The following is a 25,021-nucleotide window of genomic DNA, read 5'->3' as shown; positions in this document are numbered from 1 at the left end:
CAACAATAAGAGGTGTTCATGCCTTAAATCTGACAATAACTTTATTTTTTTATTTTGCCATAGCAGTATGTGAATGCACATGAAAGTCAATATGTTAAATATTATTGTAACCATGTTGGTTCTTCCCTAATGATATCATTATCTTTAAGTCTGAAATTCTATAGTTATTTTGATCCTATAGGATTGGCACAGCATGTAGGGGGCATATTCAACTTCACCTATGACTTTCTCATATTTGATATATCTCCAGTCAATGGCAGTCTTGGAGGTGAGAGGAAAACATTTTTTCCTGTTGTTGTTTAAATCAAAAATAGTTAATTGCACTTGTCCAGTCACATCTTAGATATTTGGCTTAAAAGAAGAAGAAGCAGAGAAGCTCATAAAAATGTACTCTGTTGTTGAAAATTTACAAGATAAAACACCAAACCACAGTAACATATATTTGCATGTTTTTTATTTATTCTATTTAATTATTAATTTTTGACTGGATGCACATTTCTTATTGTGCAAAGATCCAAATAAGGTACAAGCATCTGTAGACTTGCTATATTTTAAATACAAAATTGTGTTATTGAATAGGTGTATAACTTTTATACATTGCTACATTTATAGGCTGTACATTGATAACTGTGAGAGGTACAGGCTTTGCATCAGGCACAGTAGAAATGGCTGGAGAACCATGTTCAATACAGTCTCAGAATTATTCCCATATTACATGTAGGACACCTGCAATGGTAAGAACTGGTTAAAATGAAATATGATAATATTAGTACCTGCATGTTTGGTTGTAATGGAATCTAGAAAGTGTCATTCTTTGATAGAAATGCCAAAAAAGAACCATGATTTTGATATTCCAATATTGGAAATTCACTGAGATTTTTGTTTTGGAAGTTGTTCCCCAATTTTATATTATTTACAAATACAGAGTAAGTCTAAACTAGCATTGCCTTTACCAGCATCCCTCAGTGTCAATACCTGAGTGGAAGTTTTTGGTGATTTTTTGGTGATTTCTTGTGTTGAAGTTTTCTTTGACATTGTTTATATTTGATTAAAGGTCAGCATTTTAATATATATATTTCAACTTTAATACAAATGAATGCAATTATCAGATTGTTCTTGATCCTCAGTCATCCCCAGGGGCAGTTCAGCTTACTGTTTCCCAGGCAGCAGGAACCATCTCAAGTCCAACTAACTTCACATATGTCAATGAACTCACTCCGGAAATATCCAGTGTGACCATTACAACTACAACCTCATGTGTACAAGGTGAATTCAATACTTTTAGGGAAATGTAAACCATATACTTCAATAACAATGAATTTATTTTTGATGTGATTTAATATGCAAAAAAATAAGGCAAAGGATTTATTTAAAAAATAATAAAATGACAGGACAAACAGTTGCACAGTAGGGTCCTTTGGGTTTTTTTCATAGATAATCATTTCATGGCTATGTTTTATTACCCATTCTTGAAATTTAATTTCTACTATAATGGCATGTGCAATTAAATACATGTACAGTAACCAGTGTTTCTAAACAGGTGGAGGAAATCTCACAATTCTTGGGACTGGCTTTGGCAGTTCACCCAGCAGTTCGAATGCAGTGAGGGTTGGACATTTCACCACCAAAATAATGAGCTACAATGACACACAGATAATTGTCAGACTGCCCCCTGTTTCACCTGGAGTACATGAATTTGTTGTAGAAGTGGCTCCAAACGGATGTGCTGACTTAAGGTATGAGTGTGATATGAGACACTTTAAGTCTGGAACAGAGCACAAAACGCAATGCCTTCCATAACTTCTCTTGGCTGCCTCTTTTTTTCCAACAGACATTAGTCCAGTTGAATTTTCTTTTTTCTTTTACATCAAATATGTAGTGTTGCAAAGGCCTTAGTGTTAAATGTTACGGAAGAGAAAAACCCAATGTAAATTACACATAGCCATGTCTTTTAACATAATTTATTTTTAAACTATGTAAAGAAAGCCGTTAGATATTAGGGTGACAGCAGGGAATCTTTGTTATCTTTAGAATTTACAGTCAGGTTTGACATATTGGTTAGATGCAAACAAATCACCATCTTCCTAAAATTTGCCAGAAGTGCCTTTTTTTAACACATGTAACTTTCCCACATTTCCAGAAGAAACAACATAGGGAATTTCACCTGTAATTTTGAAGTGGATTCTGTGTACCCTACGCAAGGGTCTGTGTACGGAGGCACAAATGTGGTCATTGTTGGGGATGGCTTTACTGCAGACACAAATATTACATTTGGAAATGTTTCCTGTGATATTACTGCTGTCAACCAAACTAAGATATGCTGTGTAACTCGTGACAGTGCCACCAAACATGTCGTCAAAAACACAGGTTTGTCACCATTATTTCCGATAAAAGTTAAAATGATGTGCTCATATTTGTCAAACATATGATGAATTGAAGTTATTGGCAACCACCGTCCTATTTTAAATATAAGAGTATGTACATGTTACCATTTCTTTTATTCTTTCTGACTTGTTTTAATTCTGAACTGTTGTTTTATATTGTTATTTCTATAAAGAACTTTTGATAGTAAATGTTTATAGTACTACATGTAATCACTTATCTCCTAGCTTTGGATTTCATTTGTGTAAATTCAAATTGTCTTTGAAAGTTTGAAATTGGAACAGTTTGATATATAATTAAACATCTATTAATCATTTTCTACTTGTAGTAAAAGGCAATTTAATTTGTATTTCAGTGGTGAATAATAAATTTGCCTGGTCCCCATCAGTTTTCACAGTCCAGGTTGGTGATGTAGTCCGCTGGGAGTGGAACTCTGAGCCATCCTCTGGGTTTGCCTTCAAGATTGAGCAGACAGCTAGTGCTGTGGCAGACTCGTATGACGGGAAAGGTTTCAGGAGTGGGTCACCAGTACCATCAGGTGCAAAAATTAAGATAATTAGTGACTTTCACATTACTAGGCTAGCTGTAAAATCCCTGTTGGGTCAAATTTAATAAAATTTAATAATTAACATTATTTTATTTAATCTCATTTTTTGTTACAGATTTTGATTTTTTATTTAACATATTTCAATACCAGGTGCATTCGAGTTCCGTTTTGGACAAGTAGGCACAGTGTATTACTGGAGTGGCACTGTAGACACACGTGGACTGATGGAGTTGAGAGGAACCATTCATGTTGAAAAGAGAAGATCGCAGGCCGCCCTGATGGCAGCCAAGGTTGGAGACATTGAAGCGAAATACAATGTCAATTCAGGTATTTATAATAGATGTTGCAGAGATGATCCTGAAGTCTGTATTTAAAATTGGGGTAAAATATCATAGTTTTGAGGATCTGTGTTCTGTACTCAGATGATTTAACTGAAGTTGTATGAAATTAGTAATCTGAAAAGTAGTTTGTATAGAATTGTTAAGACTGGTATCTGTTTCAAGACATGCTTGTTGACATGTTCAGTTTGCATGTGCTTAACGTTTTATATTTTATGTATTTTCCTCTTTTTTCTAGGTGTTTCAGTATCAGATGGCTGCGACAGTGGTTGTACCAATAACATAACCCAGCTGTCAACAGGTTGCCTTGAAGATACACCAAGTACAAATGACAGCAGTCATTTTGAATTTGCCTTCTCACTGTGTAGTGCAGCTGTCATCACCTCTATGATGCCAAACAAAGGAACCCCTGAGGTGGATGTTGTCTTAGAAGGTTCTGGATTCAGTGACATCGTGTGTGAAAATGTGGTGTTAATAGGGGACCACACTTGTAGTATAACATCCGTGAATAATACAAGAATAGTGTGCAGTTTGATGACTGAGAGTGATTTTCCAGCAGGAGAACTGAAGTACCTGACTCTGAATGTTACAAACAGGGGTCTTGCCCTGGTCTCACCTAATGGACAGCTACAGCGTGGCTTTATAATGATACCCAGATTGGACAACGTCCAGCCTGCCTCAGGGTCTGTGGCTGGAGGGACACTTCTCACTCTTACAGGAGATGGGTTCTCAGGTAAGACATGTAACAGCAACAAATGAGAAATGAGGAGCAAGGACCATCATTGTTTTAAATAATGCAAATGCTTTTCATATTTTCATATTGTTGGTGTCTTTATTTGAATCAGTTTTTGTACGTCTTCTGTCCCAGTGATATTGTAATATTATGACGGGCGGTATTAGATACCAAAGTACTAAATGTAATTGTAATATGGCAAAGAATTAGCAGCTTTATGCTCTAGTTACCATTAATGCAATTTCCATGTTGTTATTTCCACAAGAAACAATATTATTCCCTTAAAAAACACTCTTAAAGGTTGATGAATACTGTTCTAGGAGATCTTGGCGACAAAGTGGTCAGAGTTGGAAATACTGAGTGTCCAGTTGTAAGTGCCAATTACACTAGCATCATCTGCAGAACTGACCCACAAATGGCATTTACTGGGAATGTGACAGTCACCATCAGTGGCCGCATAACTTCAGTCTGCCCTACAGATGACTGCATATTTGAATACTCTGATCAGCAAACACCAACTCTTACATCTGTCTCACCAGTCACTCTTCAGGGGTCAGGAACACAGGTTTCCTTGAAAGGATCCAAATTTGGAACCAATACTGCTGCTGTTGACATAACTGTAGGTGGCGTCACTTGTGTGATTGATACCATTTCCGATACTGAAATCAACTGCACCCTTGGATACGCCCCTGTTGGGAATCAGCCATTAGTGGTGTACATCTCTCCAATGGGATACCCTCAGTCTACAGCTGTAGTAAGTTTAGAGAGTGTGCCCTTGCTTCAAAGTGTCACCCCAAATCAGGGCAGCACTCAAGGTGGGACCACCCTCACCATATTTGGAGCTGGATTTGTGGAAGGCATGACAACTGTCACAGTGGGCGGAGTGCAGTGCCACATCCTGGCTGTCAATCTTTCCACTATCCTATGTACCACAGAGGCACATGCAGTGGGTGCGGTGGACGTCGCTGTAGTGTCCAATGGAGTTCAGTATCCCACAGGAAGTTACAGCTATTCCACTGCTGCCACACCCATTGTGTCAAGTATTAACCCTATGTCTGGCATGACTGGAGACACTGTGAACATAGCTGGAACAGGTTAAAATATTACATTTCTTCTTTGTTTATGAGAAATTTATACAAAATTGAATGGTGGATAATAGCGAAAAACATTTGTTGTTTTAACTGAAATTAATTTTTTTATGAATTGTGTATCAATGAAACATTTGTCAATGAACATAAACTGCCAGGAGTCATACAATACATATTGATATCTGATAACAATTAAATGCTTGTATTTTTTATATGGTAAAAACAAGTTGCTTCTTAAGATAACATGTTTTGTCTTTCCCAGGTTTTGACCCAGGAGTAGAAATGGTGAAGATTGACAATGCATATTGTGTAGTACAAACTGCCTCGGCCACAGCTATCACCTGTATACTGGGTGACCATGCTGCTGGTCACTTTGCTGTGGAAGTAGCCATACAAAGCAAAGGAAGAGCCGTATCTGATGTCTACTTTAACTATACTCTAAGTGTGAGCAGTGTGGCACCTGTTGAAGGTACATATGCTGAATTGGGTTGGGGAGATGAAAATGCAAGTGGTCTTCAGTTTGAGCTTTAAAGCTGCAGAACTTAAGTGTGAAAATAGTATTTAGAAAGTTCAGTTTTTAATACCCAAGATAAGCTTACGTTTGTTTTTAGTATGTTTTTAAAATGCCTAATGTATTTGCAGGAAGCTATGGCGGTGGCCAGTTACTGACATTAGAGGGTGTGGGTTTCTCCACCATTGTTACTGATGTAAATGTGTGTGGACGCCCATGTGTTGTACGGTTTGTCAATTCTACGTATATCAGTTGTGAAGTACCACCCTCTCAGCAAAGTAAGTGTGTTATACTGGTGATGGAATACATATATACATAATGAAAAACAAAGTAATGTATTTTTGGTTAGTAAAGGATTGCAGCCCTTACCTTAACAAATGTGTTTTAAATAAATTTTAGTGGCATTTCTTTTCCACCATAACCCTTCCTATTCCCTCTATTTAATTTCTATTTTTAAAATCTTTATTCCACCCATGTCTAGCATTGTTTCTCTTCTTAAATTGCCACATATTTATTTGTTATGTTGTATTTTTCAATTTTAAAAGATAATCACATCTTAAATAAAATTTAGGTAAACAAAACTAATTTTCATGTATTTTTGTATGTATAATATTAGGAAATGATTAAGAAGAATAAAAAAGTCAAATGCCTATCTACAATAATTGAATATTTTTTTATGAAAAGAAAAGACAAAAGTAAATTATTATTATTTTTACTATATTCAGGTCCTACAAGTGGCAGTACAGAACAGTGCCCTATTGAAGTAGCTGTAAACAATGCCCAAGAGACGGCATCAACCCAGTATGCATACAAGGCAGCCCTGACTCCAACAATTACTTCTGTCAGCCCAGCCAGAGGCGGGACAGGAGGAGGAACATTGCTCACCATTACTGGAACTAACTTTGGGTATGACATTTCATTGAGATGAATTCTTTTAAAAAGTTGTCCTTTTGCGGTCCTTGTCCTATTTGGGTAAAAGTATGGCTTTTGTTTGCTGTTAATCTGAATGTTTAAAAAGACTGAAATGTTATGTCAGTCACAAAGATATGTGAAATGTAAAGTGAATCTAAAGTATATGTTACAATTTTGATACAAATAGCTTGATTTTATATTTCAATTCTTATTGGGCAGATTGTGTAAATATAGTATGGTAGTTAGAATAGAAGTAAGTACTTGGTATCAATAAAATTGTTGATATTATACCAAAAGGTATTGATAGGTCAGTATATTCATGCAAGGTGGTATATTGTTTTTATTTTCAGAACCAGTAATGTTGTGAGTATAGATGGCACCATATGTGATGTGCAGTCTGCATCCAGTACAACTATTGTCTGCAGAACCAGATCTCACACAAGAACCATTAGAACTAAAGTGTGTGTATATTGTATTTATTTTCAGAACCAGTAATGTAGTGAGTATAGATGGCACCACATGTGATGTGCAGTCTGCATCCAGTACAACTATTGTCTGCAGAACCAGATCTCACACAAGAACCATTAGAACTAAAGTGCGTGTGGAGGTAGATGATAAAGGAATTGCTACCCAGGTAAACAGAGCTGCTTTTTAATTGACAAGGGGGAGTCATTTTTAGTACCCATAAGTTGATTATTCCTAGTAGTTTCCAGTGATATATGTTCATATCTTTTCCAAGTCAGTCAGTGATGCCCTCACTTAAAAAGTTTTAAATATTTTTATGGCTTTTGTTTTAAAATTGAAGTTTTTCAAAATCAGTAACAGTTCTTATGCCGAGTATAGTTAACCAGTTTCTTTGTCTTTTTCCATTATCATCAAGGCAGTTTTTCAAAATCAGTAACAGTTCTTATGCCGAGTATAGTTTACCAGTTTCTTTGTCTTTTTCCATTATCATCAACGTATGGCATTCCAAAATGTTTTAACATGTATGAAAAGTCATTAAAATAATTAAAATTCATTTAAAATGTAAAAGTTTTTTACCTGTGTTTTTTTGTTAATCCAGGACAATGCAGACTATTTCTATGTAGATGTGTGGTCATCCAGACACACCTGGGGCGGGGACAGCCCTCCTGTTGCTGGAGACTATGTGGTCATTCAAGAGGGACAAACAATTTACCTAGATGTCAGCACCCCTGTACTGAGATTTTTACTCATCAGAGGTAATTTAAGTACATGTTAAGTGTCAGAAGAAAATGTTCGTAAATAATGAACCTTTTTAAATGATTAGTGATACACATAACAGAGGCAGAAAAGGTGTGATTTTAGTTTCAGGTATGATGCCCATCATCTACAAAAAGGCTTCACCAGAAGAAAGGTTGTTTCTAATTAGTAATATTTACACTTTTTAGGTGGCAAGCTGGTATTTGATGAGGTTGATGTAGAGCTACATTCAGAGTACATTTTTATCGCAGATGGTGGTGCACTCCAAGTAAGTATTTTGTTTTGTTTAAAAGAATATCATACATTTCACAGTACTTCTATGTGGACGTTCAAAACCATTAAAAGGCACTTATAACCTTTTGAAATAATAAATGGACATAATTTGTCACCACACCCTTATATTGAGGCTTTATGCTGCCATGTACAATGCTGTTCTTTTAAGAAAATTCAGTTCAATTTTTTGGTCTCTTGTTTGGTATTAATAGTAGGACATTTTGTAATCAGCAGTGGGATACCCGTTTCAGGTGGGCACTGCAGATGCTCCATTCCAACACAAAGCAGTAATTGAGCTCCATGGACATGTGAAGACCACAGAGTTACCCATATATGGTGCCAAGATGATTGCAGTGAGGAATGGAACCCTGGACTTGCATGGTAAGTTGGGGAGTAAAAGTCATTTTTACAGTTCATTTCTCCAAGAAAACTTTGTGAAACTTATCCATTTTAAAATATGAACATTGCTGAGGATTAGAGCAAAGAGATGCAGCCATCATGCAGGTGATTAACACACACATGCACACATTTTTTGAAAATCCCAGTTTTTCACTTAATAAGTTTTAGTTATTGCATAAGGTATAGTTGGGGGTTAGGTACCTCACTGCATTAAAATTGTTATGGTGTTCACTTATCTTTACCAGGTCAGTATATACCCGTAACATGGACATTGCTGGCTCAGACAGCTGGAGCTAATACCAATACACTGACCCTCAAACAACCTGTAACTTGGCAACCAGGAGAAGAGATTGTCATAGCAACCACTGGGGGGCATCTTAGTCAGAAGGAAAATGAGAAACGCATTATTCAAAGTGTATCAGCAGATGGTTTGACTCTAACATTAACAGAACCTTTGGAGTATGAACATTTAGGTGAGTCTCCTTTGAAATCGTATGTAATGAGTTGAATTTAGACAGTATTGAGAAATGCACAAAATTACAGACTCTCAGTCTAATTTGGCAAATATGAGATTAGGAGAATAAATGCTTCGGATGTTAGATTTTTACGTATTTTTATTAATTCAAGATGTTAGAGTAAGATCTATGAATTTTTATTAATTAAAAATATGAACATTGGTGTATTGGTTGCATTGGGCCTCTTAGTCACTTAGCCTTTAACATTTGACCTTCCTGTTTATTAAATCTTTTTTTTTTTTTTTTTTTTGTTTTGATATCATTTGAAGCCCTTTGTTTCATAATTTATTCTACCCATACAGGCATTACCAGAATGGTTGAAGGAGAAGCTTTAGAGATAAGAGCTGAAGTAGGACTGCTTACACGTAATGTTGTTATCCGTGGCTCAGTTGATGATCAATGGACACAAACAGTAGAAGCTTGTGAAGCTGGATTTAAATCTGGTAACTTTTCTGACACCATATATGTGGATCAGTTTTAAAAGACTTTTCTTTGACACTTGCAAACTATCAAAAATTAAAGCTAGACATTTTTCTGCAGTCTTAGAATGGTATGCACTGTGCTACATGGTTATAAGAGTTTGCTGATAACACACTTAAGTTTGATAGATGTCCATTGTGTCACATCTTTTGTTATTTTGTAGATTCCAAATACTTTTTATGAAAAATGGAATCAATTTATTCAAATGCTGATAAACTAAACTTTTAAATTAATGTTTTTGCAAATATTAAGGCAATGTAGACTAAGACATGCAAGTGTTTCTCGTTGTGATAAATTTTTTATCAAATTCCAGGTGAATTTGATACACAGACATGCTTTCAAGGTTTGTTTGGCGATGAAGAACTGAATGATGAGTTTGGTGCCCATATTATCATCCATCCCCCGTCCCCAAACAGCCACTGTGTCCATGCTCATATTTCATATACGGAGTTAACCCATGTTGGTCAGGCTTTCCGTCTTGGTCGTTATCCCATTCATTTTCACCTAATGGGAAACACCTCATATGATGAGGCCTATGTGAGAGGATGCTCAATCCATGATGCTTATAATCGAGCTGTCAATATTCACGGCACCCATTATGTGCTGGTCGAGCACACTTTTATTTATAACATCAGAGGTGGAGCTTTCTTCCTAGAGGATGGCATAGAAACCAAGAACATTTTTCAGTACGATCTTGCCATTTTTGTACGACAGAGTACAAGTTTACTTAATGATGACATTACTCCAGCTGCGTTTTGGATAACAAATCCAGATAATGTTATTCGCCACTGCCACGTTGCAGGGGGAACACATTTTGGTTATTGGTACCGCATGAAGGAACACCCTGAAGGACCCTCTTATGACCCCACCATATGCCCCCCTAAGGTGCCTCTGGGTGAGTTCTACAATAACACTGGGCACTCCCTAGGCCAATTTGTCCTGTGGATTTTTCCAGATTTTTACCCCATGCAAGGTGGAAGCTGCAACAGCATGATCCCTGAGCCTGCAACCTTCAGTAAACTAACTGCATATAATAGCCTGAAAGGAATGGAGGTAGTTAATGGGGGTGCTTTACAGTTCAGTGACATTGTCCTTTTTGACAACTATGCAAGAGGAATTGAGTACAAACTCATCATGCAAACCAACATATTTTCAGCAGATGGACCATTTCTTAATGATATTGTTGTTATTGGACATAGTCTGCCAGCAGGGAGATGCACGGACCGAGGACTCATTCTGCCTTTTGCGGCTGGACTGAACGTGAACAATACCAGGTTTATCAACTTTGATCAGAGTAGCTGTGCTGTGTTTGGGGCTACCTTCATTGAGTGTATATGTGTTTTAGGGTGTGGGGGCTGGGAACAGAGGTTTCAAAACCTTGAGTTTGTGAATTCTGAAAACAGAGGAGCATGGCGCTGGATAAATGAGGTCGTAATGACAGATATGGACAGTTCTTTAACTGGACACAAAGGCTATCAGATCGTTCCCTACAACCCAACATTTACACCGTCAAAATGCACTAGAGACGATCGCTTCAGCAAGGGAGCAGTGGATGGCTACCTGTGTGAAGATTCTGTGAGAATCCGCAAGTTTTCATTACATCAGCCATCTCCTGCTTCCCTCGAGTTCAAAAGAGCTATCCTATCCAACCAGTATGGTACTGCATATTTGGAATGGCTTCTAATGCGCAATCTGGTTCATTCCCAAGGATGGATGACAGATCTCCTTTGTAATGTTACATATGATTTAACATTTGAAGATTCTTCTCAGATTGCTAACATTTCATACCAAGGAGCTTATTATGGTATCCAGGTAATATGTTTGGATTACATTTTTCTCCTTGATTCTTTTGTAATGTTATCATCACATGTATTTTTTTGTTCTGATAAAACAGACCAGACACTTTAAGCAAATTTTATAATTCATTGTACTGCACTCTATTCATAGATGTAGCTCTTTTTTTATAACAAATCGTACTTTTAGTTTTTGTAACATTATGATTTAAACCCTTTGGGCAAAATTTTGACTAATCGAATTATCTCTTTCTGGAGCTGTAAGATTTTTTTTTAGTCTTAATCCTGTTTTATATTGTTGCTCTCCAGCCTGACTGCTGCATTATAATGTGTCACAACTTGACACGTCAACCAGACAGAGTGAGCATCCTGTCCACAGACGGTGACCGTCCCTTTGAAGAAGGCTCTCCATCACCTCTGACCTGTGAAAATAATTATAACGGAGACTTCTATTATTACACTAACATTAACAAGCTTTGTTATATGAGTAAGTGCATTTTGCATTTTCATATTCCTACTGGTATCTGGTATAATAAGACTTGCAAAAATGAAGAATTTTTTTTCTCATTTTAAAATTTACACTGAATATAGTTAAGTGCAAACTTTATTTGTATATCAGCGGGTTGTATATCAGCTGTTCTTTTCTTAGCTGTTTTTGTTAATGAATTGATTTGAACACATTTTTGTAGTCAGTGGCAGGGACAGACCAACCAGAAAAAAACGGGCACTCATGGTGGAAGCTGGTACAAAGGACAGAAATGTTCACTTCAAAGCGTACCGCTGCTTCTATATAGGCTGCGTCCCCCCTGCAGACCCCAATACAATACCACCTGTCAGGGAGAGACCCGATGTGTTCCAACTGTGGTCAGCCACCACCACATGGGGTGGCACCGACACACATAATGGCGCCACTTACAAGATGTCTGCCGGTACCACAGGCTCAGGACCTCTGCCAGTGGATGGGGAGAGTGTTGGGATCAGGGAAGGTATGGTAGATAAGAATAAGCAAAGCTGGTTAACCAAAATGGTGCAGCTAGTGCAAACATAATGCAATGAACTTGGATCATTTTAACAATTTTGAATTTGTTATTGTTTATGTATATAGATTGAAGTAAATTGTACAGTAAAATTATTTTGAATCCACTAATGTATTTTTCTTAATAATATTTTAAGAGGAAAAATTTACTTAATAAGTTTGGTCTTTGTTTGTCAGTCATTTCTAACCATGCTTTACTAGTACAAAGGTGAAGCCCATGTGACAGAAATCTGGCCTAAAACATTAGAAAGTGATCAGGCAAAACATTATTTTTAGAGTTGTCTAGCCCACCTCATTGAGCCCAGCTTGATCAGTAAACTTCTATACAAGGCAGGTGCCATGTCTGCCTTATGCTGCTAAATACAGTGCTGTCATAGTTTATATATAATGCATACTGGTTAGCAGGAGGAATAAGGACATTAATATGTGTATTGAAGTGTTTGTAAGACAAGATTTTGTTCAAGTGCTCATTTCTCATCTAGGTGATTGGGTGGTTGCTGACATGGCACTGCCAGTGTTTGATCGTCTGGAGCTGAATGGGACATTGGAACTGGAGTACCAGAGAAATCCACTGACAAACCAATATTACAATTTTGTCATCAATGCAACATACATCATAATTAAGGTAGGTGTGTATAATGACACGCAGCCAAAAAGCTTTATACTTTTTTTGTTATCTTGATAAAAATTATGATAAATAAAAGACTAAATCAGTGGAAGGTTTTCTGCTTAGTGTTGGATTATAGCTCATTTGTATCCCTTAAAAGTTAATTATTGTCAAAGGTGAATAAAGATTAATGATTATAGCCTTTTTTGATTAAAATTCCTCTAAATTTATCCAGTTCCCAGGACGTTTGATAATTGGATGGTCAGATAATGTGTTCATGGGCAGTGCTCAGATAATTCTCCGTGGAACTCGTACCACTCCTGACTACCTTCTGCCTGGTTATGGACCTGAAGTGGGATCCAAAGCCATAGGTGAGAATAGATTAATTTATAAATATTTAAAAAATGTGTGTTTTAACTTTGTTAAGTCATGATTGCATGTCTGTAGATTAACATTATAGTTGTTTTTACAAAGTTAAATTACGTAAAAAAAAATGTTCTTTTAAACTTGTATTTTGTAACTGTTTCCATGGACCCAGCTTATCATAGTACTTCATTTTTACTTAAAACATTGACTGAATTATTGATTTTAGTATTCATCAAAATAAAACAAAATTTCAAGGTCCAAAATATTCCAAATTTAATTTTCATTGTCATTATTAATATTAATCTACAGCTGCATTTGGAGGCCTGGATCTTCATGGTAAGGATGTGGTCATACCATGGACAGAACTGGCGCGACCTGCCAGTGCAGGAGACACTACTATAACACTGCGAGATGACATATCTGACCACTGGAATCCAAATGATGACATAATGATTACCGCAACAGGGTTCAATCCATTTGAGACTGAGATACGCAGGATTACAGCAGTGAGCGGCAAAGTTGTCACCTTAAATGCCTCACTGTCATTTAATCACAGAGGTAAGTCTGGCTGACCCTATTACTTTTTTTGGTACATAGGTCTCCTCCCTCTTACCCCCAAAGAAAAATAATTATAAATAAACTAAAAGACCAAATAAACAAACTTGAGGGGCACTGGTATATGGTTGTTTTGTCTTTTTCTCAGTTACTTGCTAATCAGTTAAAAGATACTTGGACCTTGAGTCTTTCATTTCACTCTTGGTTTCTATGGTACATGCATCCATTTGTATCAGTACATGTTCCTGAGTGAAAGGTGCCTTACCTATATATAAATCTGGGAGCATTAGAATGACATCCAGATTTTTTCAGATATAATAAAGGAAGGTTTGTTATCTTGCAGCCTCTGAAGAGACCATAAATGGAATATACTACAGGGTGGCTGCAGAAGTAGGCCTACTGTCCAGGAATATCAAGATCATTGGTCAAGACTACCCTGACCTGTACAGCCAGTCCTATGGAGCCAGGGTAGTGGTCAGCTCACTTTCTTGGGAGGAAAATGGTGTGGTGAAGGTGGCCAAAGGTAAGCGAAATGAGTGAGGACTTGATTAAAGCACGTGTTGTAAATTGATTTGAAGTACATTTTTATGCAGTTTAACTTTATAGAGGACAATAGCATCCCAACTTGCTTTTAGAAGCTTGTTACTCAGTATAGGCATATAAAATTTGTGAAGCAGTTTTAGTTTTTGGTTTGATATTAAGGCAGACTCTTTAGGTATTCCATAAAGCTTCAATATTTGAATGTGAAACAGGCCTCTGAATTGAAGTATGACAGCTGGAGTGGTATACTGTCCACATTGGCCACTAGATCTCAGTTCGAACATTGCACCAAAATGATATTTGATTAGCGCTCAATATGATATTTATTTTTTGATTTTAAAAGTTTATAAAATAAACACTTTGACATGTGATTATTAATAACATTTTTGCCTCTGTATAATATTTCAGAAAATTGTGATTTTTTAATGATAAATAGAGGTCCTAAAGCATTAAAAGCTATTTAAGAGGCAATTGTTAGAAAAAGTAATTGTTTCTTTTTCTTCAGGTTATGCCAGACTAAGTAATGTAGAGTTCTACCACAGCGGACAGGAAGGCTGGACAAGTGAATTCGATGCCCGCTACTCCCTGGCTTATATCCAGCTCCAAACAGTCAACAACTTGAAGCCTTCCTTTGTTAAGAAGTGTTCTTTCCATAGTGGTTTCTCAACAGCTATTGGAGTATACGGAACCAGTAGCGAGAGGGCTGAGTCAGATGCATTAAACATCGAACTTAATGTGGTTCACCATACTGTGGGACCTAGTAAGTGGCGAATAAAGTATGATTTTAATTAAAAGCTACATTTCAATATTTGTTTCAAAATCTTTTCTGTTTTACACGTTGCCCAAGTGTCAAAATAAATTTAATTTGTTATTCTTCAGTTTTTAATTTTTTATTCTGTATTTTTAGCCATGGTATCAATACAAAGATTCAAGTGATTTCAAAATGCTGTATAGTGTGCTATAAAAAAAAAGATTTCAAAAAAAAAATCTGAAAATGATTATGACATTTCTTCTCAAGGCATCATTGTCACTGGCACAAATCACACCCTGAGAAAGAATTTGGTAGCATTGTCACTGTGGCGAGGCAGTTACCAAGACAGAAATGAAATCTACAACTTTCTTCATCCTGCGGCCATAGAGCTGCATCAGGCGTCACGGTTAACACTGCAGGATAACCACGTGGCAGGGTCTGAGAGGAGTGGATTCAGATTGACAGGTACTAGTCGACTATCCATAAGCTATACTCATACTTATGTATGTAGTTGGCAATTTTTGTGTTTGTTTTTGTCAAAATATAGTAACTGCTTTTTTGCTGTTTTACACCTTGATTATTGTGTTAAATACAGTTTGAAAGAATTATAGATGTGAAAAACATTTTAGAAAGAAAGTCGGCACCTGGCTGGCTCATGATGGGCAGATAACAACAACAACAAAAAAATGAATGAACTGCCCAAAACTAAAAAGTAATTTAAAACAAATACAGCTTTTGAATGGTTATATAGCCATTGTAAGATTTAAATGCCAGGATAATTTGTTTTAATGGAAGTCTGATAATTATCTACCAGGTGAAAAATGTGGAAGTTCCAACGACCCAACAGTTCACCCCCTTCCTTGGTCTGGCAATGTTGCCCACTCAGTTCTCACTGGTGTCCTCATCTGGCCTGTGGATTGCTCTGGGACATGTCTCAAACTGTCAGGATTCACTGTAGCCACAGCCTGGGATCACGGCATTTATGTCCAGTCTGGTTGCAGTATAGAAGTCACTGGTGAGAGGCAATTACAGTTGGAGTCGGGGTTTCAAATCCTTAAAAGTGTACTTAAGATGAATCATGTGTTTTAAGAAGTGTTCTGCTCTTACTGGCAGTACTGGCAGTGGTGTGTAAGCTTCAAGTGTATCTCATTTACCTTTTAGATTGGTTTTTAGGCAATAAAAATTACTGTCAGTTCTATTTATTTATTCAATGAGCAGTAAAGAATTAATCGCAGTTGAGTTCCACATTGAAGTTTTACAAGTTTTGCCTTGAAATAAAAGTGATTATTTAACATTTCATATAATGAAAAACTTGTATTTGCAGGAGTCACTTTTGTAGACAATACACTTGGCTTCTTTGGAATAGTTATTGGTCCTGCTGCCTTATCACATAGCCGTGGTAACAAGTATATTGATGTGTCAGAGTCTTTAGTGGTTGGCAATAGCCCAGATTACAATTGCACAGACACTCCAGATTATTCTGATGTTAATATAAAGAACAGTGGGCTGTCCAGGTGAGTCAGTAGTTTTAAAAGATTATTTATTTCTCCTCCTATTGTGTAATATATGAATGCATTAATACACACAATACATATAGGTTGATTGATTTGTGGCAAGTACCAGTAAAGGCTGCTTTTATTAATGCCAAACCTAAATGAGAGTTAATACTTAATTTACTTATGTAATTGGCCATGAAAAATTTATTCATGTGTGCTTGATTGTCAAGAGTCCTGAAATATGACGTGGTCTAACTGATAAAAAGTCCGGAATAAAATAATTTCGTGTAGTTGCAGAAAGGCCAAACTATCTGCATTACATTGTTTACTACTTTTTTTAAATCACCATATGTAATTTTTTTTATACATTATAAATCACATTAAAATTGCTTGAATTTCTTTGAAGCAAATGGAAAATGCAAGTAAATTATATGTGCCCTTAAAAATTAATGAAAAAATGGAAAAAGAACAACTTATGGGTTTTGGCAGAGAAGTAATTTTTTTGTCCACCTTATAGATCCGTGTTCCAAAGTACAAGTTCTTCACAAGTGGGCAAAGTTGCTGGACTTATCTTTCCTCAGTTCCACTCTTCAGAGAACAAAGCACCAAAGAAGGACTGGCAGAATGCAATGGACTTCATAGCTTTGACAGGCATCATGAGAGTCAGAAGTATGTACCTTATTGAATCTCAATTTCTACTAAAAACCTGCAGTTTTTCCTGTAATTTTGCTGTTTTTTCCCCTTTTTGTTGTCTGTATATATAACAGCTTTGCTGCCTTGTATGTATAAATACATTTTTGTACTTCAGATGTCACCTTTGCACACTTTGGAACTAAATGTGGAAAACGTAGTTTTGCAATCACAGACATCCCTGATAATGAAGATTTCCAGTTTCCCATTGAGGTGTCAAATGCCTTCCTGTATCAAGTAGATGAAGATAGCGTTGCATTTTACCACAGACCAGATTTAGGGTAAATTGGATGGTTCATTTATCAATTTTTTTTTGAATAATCTGTTCTGCAGTATTCCAGTATTAATGTCTAAAATTTTTTATGTTGAAGATTTCCTTTTTTAAAAGTTTTATTATATATTTATTTCATTTGCTGAAATGGAATTAAATTTACTTGGTTCAATGTATTAGTACCCACCCATTGATAGCACTTTCTTGTATTTCTCTTTTCCACTTTGTAGTGCTATTAACCCCACAGACTGTGTTGACATGGATTGTGATGGTCAGAAAAAGCTTCTCATCAAAGACACAGATGGAAGTCTTCTAGCTGGTTTGAATCAAGGAAGCCTTGTTGCTGATTCTGCCTTTGAATGGGATGGTGACAGAAGACGAGGATTAGGAGATTATCGCATTCCAAAAGCCATGCTGACTGCACCTAACGGGACTAAACTGGATGTGAATATATTGATGCCTAACAAAGGTGGGATTTTTTTTTTTTTTTGGCTAACTTAAAAATTTATGGTGTCTAAGACTGCATTCCCAGAGATTTAGATCGATTCATGGGGGTTCACGCTAAATTGCTGTCAGCCAGTTAATTACCCCCTTACAGCCCTTAGTAGGCGGGGCAGACATTTAAGCCTGTTAAGCTGAAACCAATCTAGTGAGACTCCACAGGGGGATAGATCGATCTAAAGTCTGTGAGAATGCAGTCTTAGTTTTATTAAATTATTTTCTTTTAGTTGCATTGCAATCTGCAGACATAATGATATATTAAGTATTTCTGAAGCAATTTGTGGGTAATCATTGAAAAGTGTAATTTAAAGATAAAAAGTGTAATTCAAAGATGAAAAGTGTAATTCAAAGATGACTTTTATAAAGTATTTTTCAAAGATGAATCTTATAGAGCATTTTATAATCATAGATACTGTCAATTCAATGATGGCTTCATTTTATTCTTTTTTTAGGTCTTTTGTATTTAAGTCAGTAAAGAAATATTATAAAGACTTCTTCAATACCATAATTTTTCAGGGATTATTGGAACCAGCACCACTTCCAAGTGTACCTGGAGATCCATGATGCAGGCATACAAGTGTCATGACATGGACTATGAGGTTATGATCATAGAGAGCATGGACGCCAACACCTTAACTCATCGCATAGGACCTGTAGCCATACATGGAGAGGATTATATCGATCTCATCAACGGGCCACAAGATTACCATTGGTGTGATGGCTACACATGTAAAGAGAGGCTGTCTACATTCTACTCAGTTGTGGCAACAGGTAATTAGGGTTCCTTTGTTTATTATATTTCTGAACATTTACAGAAATGTGCTAAATAGTTGGTTTGAGAAAGTATGGAAAGCAATTTATACATAATATGAACAATAATGAGTCAGCATGGAGTTGTTGTTTATTTTTCTCCTTTACTTAATTTTTAATTTTCAAAAAATGTCTGTTAAAATTTGTCCTTTTTTTTTTTTACAGGAAAGCACTTTGACATCTATTTCACTGGCACAGCTCCACAAGACCTTCGCCTTTTTATGATCAATACCAAACAAACTGACGTTGTTCGTGTTGCAGTGTTTTACTCTAATCCTCAGAAATTAGTTGTCAGTAGTAATGGTGCATATGTTAAACCTAAAAACAGTGGCTATGACAGTCTTGGCCGAGAGGTGACCCAGAGACCAACATACCCTGGACATTATTTACCAGATCTTTCAACTGATGGAAATGGAGCCAACTACTTTGATATGGTACAAAAACTTCTGTATGTCATTGTAGCAGGGACTGATATTGTAGATGTAACAACTATTCCACAGGTTTTCCTTGTCATTGGGGCTAACAATGTTCCACTCCCTATTACAGACTTCTTCGGTGAAAACCTTGTCCAAAATATTGCCTTTTTCTTGGATATTCCTCCAAACAAAATTCGTATTGCTAACATTGTCAGTGAGGACAGCAGGAGAAAGAAACGAGCAACCACTGGTAATGTGATGATAAACATTGAAATAGGTGATGTTCCAAGTAGGGGTGACACAGATGTAGCATCTATAAGCCAGACGCCATACACCAAACTAGCCAATGCCAGTGCTATGATTTATGATGCTGTTCAGCTGGGAAAAATCTCTCAGGTTTTGAATATTAGTGTCATTAACGTAACTCTCGAAGAACCCCTGCCCCCAACCAATGATTCTGTGTGGGAGGAGATTCAGAACTCTAGGGAGTTTCAGAATGTTATACAAATTCCATCAAGATTGGAGCTTATTGTCCAGCCAGAAGCTCTTCATGAGGGAGCAGCATTTTCAGTTCCTGCAGGACTGAGAATGTATGACACAGGGGTATGTGTTTTTTTTTTTTTTTTTAATTATATTCTTTATATGTACATGAATATTATGACTGTCACAGAAGTGAAAAAATAAAGTGCTTCAAAGTTTAGAGTGTAATATACGAAAATTAAGAGAATTTCGGAAATGGTAAATCATTTACAGATCAGCAAAATAGTAAGGAGACCAATATAATAATATATTTATAAAAATGAAGAGAAAATTTTGGTTTTTAATGAAAATTTTTGGTTTAATTTATGAGGCATACTACATAAAGCACAAATGTTTTCCACAGGGCAATGTTGTGGAGCAGCTTGGTTCCCTGTTCCACCCCTGGCAGCTGACAGCCACATTAAGATCTGGCAGTGGCACAGACTCTAGAGCTCGTGCTGTGAGGACTGTCACTGTATCATACAAACAGGGATGGGCAAACTTCACAGACCTAGGCATATCACACAGTGGAAGTGGATATATCCTTGATTTTACATTTACCTATCCTAGTGAGGCTAGCAGGTTAGTTTACAAGCTCTTTGAAGTAAAAGTATTTTTCCATTTATTATTATTATTTTAAAAAATTTTTCTTTTTGATTACAAAAAGTAAGAAGTCATAATAATACAGCCAAAACTTTGGGAGTCAGTCAAGTCACATGACTTCTGGTACTGTCAATCACTCTGTCATCTCAGACTGCCTTTGCTTTCTTTCTGAAGGAGTGTGTATGTTTTACACTATAACTAAGCCAGAAAACCAACGCAGTCACAAATTATAAAGTTTCATTTCCTGTAAAAATTCTTTGTTTTAAGTCTTTCTTTGTAATATTTTACAATGTTTGTCAATGCTACAAAACTTAATTGAAATAATAAAACTTTTTCAGGTACTCTGCCTTCTCCAGTGCCATCACAGTGGCAGAGAGGCCCCTCACAGTGGGCGTGGCAGAGCAACCGACTAACACCACTAGTGGTGAAATGTTAGAACCAGTTGCCATAGAGATCAGAGATAAAGTTACCAACGAAGCATTAGTAGACATTGCGTGGAAGGTAAGCAAATAGGGGAATAAAAATAGTACTTAACTGTAGTATCTTTAAAATATTAAAACACATTCTTATGAATTGCTTCATTTGTTCTGTAGCTGAAAATTAAAGAAAAGGGTTTCTGTTGTGTGAGAGACCAACCAGAAAATAGATAAAATGTAGTATTCCAATTGATGTTGCTTTAAATTTTGAAAAATATTTTAACCATGTTTAAGTTTTTAAAAAAATTGAAGTACATGTACATTCAGTTGTTTCTAAATTAATTTTTTATTTCAATATGTTTTCAACAGGGTCATAGCTGGCAATCAGAGGTGTCTTTGTACATGCCCAGCAGCTTCCCAGCCACTCTGACTGGTACAACCAGTGCTGACTTCAATGCCTCTGTACCTGACCAGAGAGCTGTGTATGATGACCTGATCCTGTCAACCACTGCTGAATACCCTCTCCAAGTATTCTTAAAATTCCGTGCCTGGTCAACACCGAGTGAATTTGACTTCACCACTGTGTCCAGAGGAATTGTGTTCTACCCGGTCAACTACACTAGCCCTATGGAGGAGGTCAACAAGACTGTGTCCATTAAGTGGTCTGGAGACTATAGCACCGTGGCATCAGGAAAGGAGCATGTCCTCGAGGGTTTCATCCACAACTTTGTCATGGCAGCATACCATGAAGGAGTGTTTTTGAGGAATTTTAATTTTACAGAAGGTACCACCCATTAATGTGATTTAATTTATAACACATCTGTTTATTGTTCGGTATTGTGTTTATATAAGATTTTGATTATATTTTTATGGTTCTTTTTTTTTTTTTCTTACATCAAATAACTTTGATTTTTAAGGAAGCATAATCAGCACTTTTGAGGTAGTTGGGACACAAGATGGTGTTAACAGCACATTATTGGGTTTATGGGAGAAAATCAAGGCTGGATGGAAAATTACTGTTGATGGCCAGAGTATGGAAGCAACATATGAAATGTATGTGGATGGAGACAGATACTATGGAAATGATGATGGACCACCAGTAGTGGTATGTTTAGCATTGAAAACATCTTAAGTCAGCATTTTATCAGTTATCATAAAAGGTGGAAAATATTAGTGTGAGAATTTTAAATTCTTTTTGCTTGAAATGATTGGAAAATTTGAAAATGAAGAGAAAATATGTTGTTTATATTACACATACAACCATGTAGAATTGTTGAATGAATAACTGTCTGTTGTTCTTATATTATTGTTGTAACCAGGCTAATATTTGAATCTTTGTTTTTATTGGCTTTATAGTTTAAGAATGTTGGTTTAAAAAGGGTTATTAATTGACTTCTTGTCTTTTTTCCCTGAAGAAACCTGCCTCCCAGTTTCCAGCCTGGGCCATTGTTGTCATCATCCTCATTGTTATTCTTGTTATTGGAGGAATATTGGCTTTTGTGTACTACAAAAACAAGAAAGGTATATTGTGTTGGACTTGGGATGGACATGTATAGAATTCTTTGATTGGATATAGTTTGCTGTATTGTTTGGTATGCTACATGTAGAAGTAGTAGTTGTTTTGATTGATACTACTCCTGCATATTTTACTTTTCTTTTTTCACATATATAGACCAAATAACTTCTACCAGTATCTACATTGATGGAAATGATGATTAACTAAATTTTTTGGTTCAGTTTTAATTAAAATCAGTACAACTAAGTCTTTTTGAAAAGAGAAGTAAATAGATTACTAAAGTTTTTTTTTTCCACATCAAAAAGAAACTATTGAATAAAAGTTATATCAATAAGCAAAATGGTGATGCCTTACTTAAATTTATTGCATTTTCTTTAAGAAAGTAAAATTTACACACATTATTCATTGTGCTTCAGTTAAAAAGCATGCACTAGATGGGAGCATGGAGAGTCCAAGCTTTGGAATGACCACAAAGGGACAAGAATCCAAACTCAAATCACACCACAAGTACATTGCTGAGGATGGTGATAGCCCCAGAAGCAGCCATTCAGACATCCACAAGGAACATCACTTTAAGAACCAGGTTGGATCTGAAATATCTCAAGATGACACAGATAGTGGAAGGAAAGTTTTCCTGGGTGCAGATCACCCTTTGCACAGAAGGGTGACCCCTGAACCACATGACCCTGATGATGATGATGGCTGTGGCCCTGGAGCTTTGCAGGTCCCCCCTGATGACACTTTGTGGACTGGCCAATCTGCCACACACAGAGTTTAATAGAGGATGATTGTTAAGAGCTGTTCTTATGTAGCAAATGATTAAGATGGTCTCAATGAATACAGTATCGATCACAGTGCAGTGCAGTTTATTGTAACAAAAATGCCTTTGCTAAGTTTGTAACAAACTGTCTTATATATTGAATATGATGAATTGACAAAGATTAGGAAGAAAGAAAAAAATCACACTTTTACTTGATTATGCCGTGGTAAAGTATTGCTAATATTTGACAATATAATACAGACAGCTTTAACATATAATTTTACTCAAGATTCCAAATAGGTGATATACATTATCAAGGGTCTATTTATTTCTTTCATGATAAAATACAAACTGTAGTTTGATGATAAAAAATTGTTTTTATAGAGACTAAATTAAACACTTCTACCTTTGAGGTATTGCATTTCAAGCTCAAATTAAGGGCCTTGATCAAATGGCTGACAAAAAGCCTATTTCACTGTTAGTTTGGTTTGCAATATATTTCACATTATATATAAATATATATAAGCAAATGTATGATCACACATTTTTTTCTAAAACATCAATTTAAAAGATTTTGAAAATTTCAAAAAAAAAAGTAAAATTTGTCATTTCAAATGAAGTTATATAAAGTTGTAAAACGATGAAAATACTTTTCTCTACCATGGTGTTTTAAACAATTGTGGCGTTTGTGAAGAAGATTTTGTTCCTTAACTTTTCACAGTTCACTGACCTAGACTGAGCTTCATGCTGGTAGTGTTTGAAGAAGTGAATGTGTTGCGCTTTGCAAAATAAATTTAGTAAAATATAAGGTTCAAGTGATCTAAGAGCAAAATCATATTTTTATACCAACTTTTAAACTTACATATCAATTTTATAGATTTTTTATAAATGATTAACTCTCATAAGATTATAATATATCAGTTTTATAAATTAAGTTTTTAAAAATTTGGCATACTGTGAAATGACTGTTGTATTTGTAGAATTTATTGCTTTTTTCAAATACTACTAATGATATATGATATGTATGTTTTGTGAAAAACTGACCATTTGTTTGATGAAAAATTATATAGTGAACAATAGTGGCATTTTACCCGTTTACTTTTCACAGCTCAATTAATTACTTAGATTTATGTAATCTTCAAGTTTGAAGTTTTTGAAAAATGAATTGAATGTTTATTGTTGCTTTTGTAGAACAAATTACAAGTGATATGCAGAAGGATATTTTCTATACCAATTAACTTTTTATCAAATTTTTAAAGATATTTCTGTTTTCATTTTACTGAATAAAGTAAGCTGATTTTGCTTATGCAGATTTTTATCCTGTTTTGATTTATGTGAAAATGATATAATATCAGTTCAGCAGACAATTTAGAAACTTTTCACAAATAGCAGCACAGTGATATATAAGTATCCACAGAAAAAATGTTAAAGTGATAGCTGTTTGTATGAGATTCATATCACAATAAATACCTTATAAACAAGTCATGGAAACATAATAAATTCATTTTTACAAGTAAAAAAGCAGTTACCACAATTATTCTAGAATCTGTGCTTGCCACTGGACCCTGTGGACTACGAATGGCCATACCTCCATAATAATCTCTTGAGAAATTATTACAAAAACACCAAACTTTAAAAAAAAATAAATATATAAATAAATACATGGATTCTCTTTAAATGTTGGAAAGGATTAATTAATCATTGTAAGAGATTCATCAGTTACCCCAGGAAATCCACAGTTATCCCTTATACCTTTTCATAGTTTTAAACAAGTAAACGATGGATACTGAATGCACCTACACACACACACATACAAGGAAAGATGAATAAATAAATAAAAACAATACTATGTCTTATCTATGTTGGTGGATACAGGCAAACACTACGTTTAAAAGTTATGCATCATCGATCGTTGATCTAATCTTCATGGCAAACCCTTTTATAATCTGCAGAAGCGACTAAATAATAATTTGCTA

General features: G+C 35.7%; 1 protein-coding gene across 1 annotated transcript in view; it reads left to right on the top strand.

Annotated features, from left to right (window-relative positions):
• LOC106167611 (fibrocystin-L-like) overlaps positions 1-24,355 on the top strand; it is a 44,809-nt gene extending 20,454 nt beyond the window's left edge. The window contains exons 27-66 of the mRNA XM_087003163.1: positions 182-268; positions 613-734; positions 1,128-1,266; positions 1,541-1,736; positions 2,141-2,367; positions 2,738-2,920; positions 3,080-3,256; positions 3,506-4,000; positions 4,321-5,094; positions 5,351-5,557; positions 5,731-5,877; positions 6,325-6,505; positions 6,998-7,145; positions 7,575-7,731; positions 7,921-8,000; positions 8,257-8,386; positions 8,650-8,877; positions 9,222-9,362; positions 9,713-11,211; positions 11,502-11,679; positions 11,882-12,178; positions 12,711-12,853; positions 13,071-13,206; positions 13,511-13,759; positions 14,100-14,279; positions 14,802-15,056; positions 15,315-15,512; positions 15,862-16,062; positions 16,372-16,561; positions 17,061-17,212; positions 17,352-17,514; positions 17,735-17,973; positions 18,522-18,776; positions 18,981-19,834; positions 20,115-20,332; positions 20,692-20,854; positions 21,139-21,553; positions 21,687-21,874; positions 22,185-22,290; positions 22,702-24,355. Of these exons, the coding sequence (XP_086859289.1) occupies positions 182-268; positions 613-734; positions 1,128-1,266; positions 1,541-1,736; positions 2,141-2,367; positions 2,738-2,920; positions 3,080-3,256; positions 3,506-4,000; positions 4,321-5,094; positions 5,351-5,557; positions 5,731-5,877; positions 6,325-6,505; positions 6,998-7,145; positions 7,575-7,731; positions 7,921-8,000; positions 8,257-8,386; positions 8,650-8,877; positions 9,222-9,362; positions 9,713-11,211; positions 11,502-11,679; positions 11,882-12,178; positions 12,711-12,853; positions 13,071-13,206; positions 13,511-13,759; positions 14,100-14,279; positions 14,802-15,056; positions 15,315-15,512; positions 15,862-16,062; positions 16,372-16,561; positions 17,061-17,212; positions 17,352-17,514; positions 17,735-17,973; positions 18,522-18,776; positions 18,981-19,834; positions 20,115-20,332; positions 20,692-20,854; positions 21,139-21,553; positions 21,687-21,874; positions 22,185-22,290; positions 22,702-23,063 (10,460 nt within the window). The 3' untranslated portion in view covers positions 23,064-24,355. The remainder of the gene's footprint in view (positions 1-181; positions 269-612; positions 735-1,127; positions 1,267-1,540; positions 1,737-2,140; positions 2,368-2,737; positions 2,921-3,079; positions 3,257-3,505; positions 4,001-4,320; positions 5,095-5,350; positions 5,558-5,730; positions 5,878-6,324; positions 6,506-6,997; positions 7,146-7,574; positions 7,732-7,920; positions 8,001-8,256; positions 8,387-8,649; positions 8,878-9,221; positions 9,363-9,712; positions 11,212-11,501; positions 11,680-11,881; positions 12,179-12,710; positions 12,854-13,070; positions 13,207-13,510; positions 13,760-14,099; positions 14,280-14,801; positions 15,057-15,314; positions 15,513-15,861; positions 16,063-16,371; positions 16,562-17,060; positions 17,213-17,351; positions 17,515-17,734; positions 17,974-18,521; positions 18,777-18,980; positions 19,835-20,114; positions 20,333-20,691; positions 20,855-21,138; positions 21,554-21,686; positions 21,875-22,184; positions 22,291-22,701) is intronic.
• Positions 24,356-25,021: the final 666 nt, after the last annotated feature.

The sequence above is a fragment of the Lingula anatina genome, chromosome 2 (assembly GCF_051362555.1).
Source record: "Lingula anatina isolate TDL-2025a chromosome 2, LinAna3.0, whole genome shotgun sequence".
Classification (NCBI taxonomy): domain Eukaryota; kingdom Metazoa; phylum Brachiopoda; class Lingulata; order Lingulida; family Lingulidae; genus Lingula; species Lingula anatina.
Note: the sequence above shows the minus strand (reverse complement) of the source record. Positions and strands in the feature narration are given on the sequence as shown.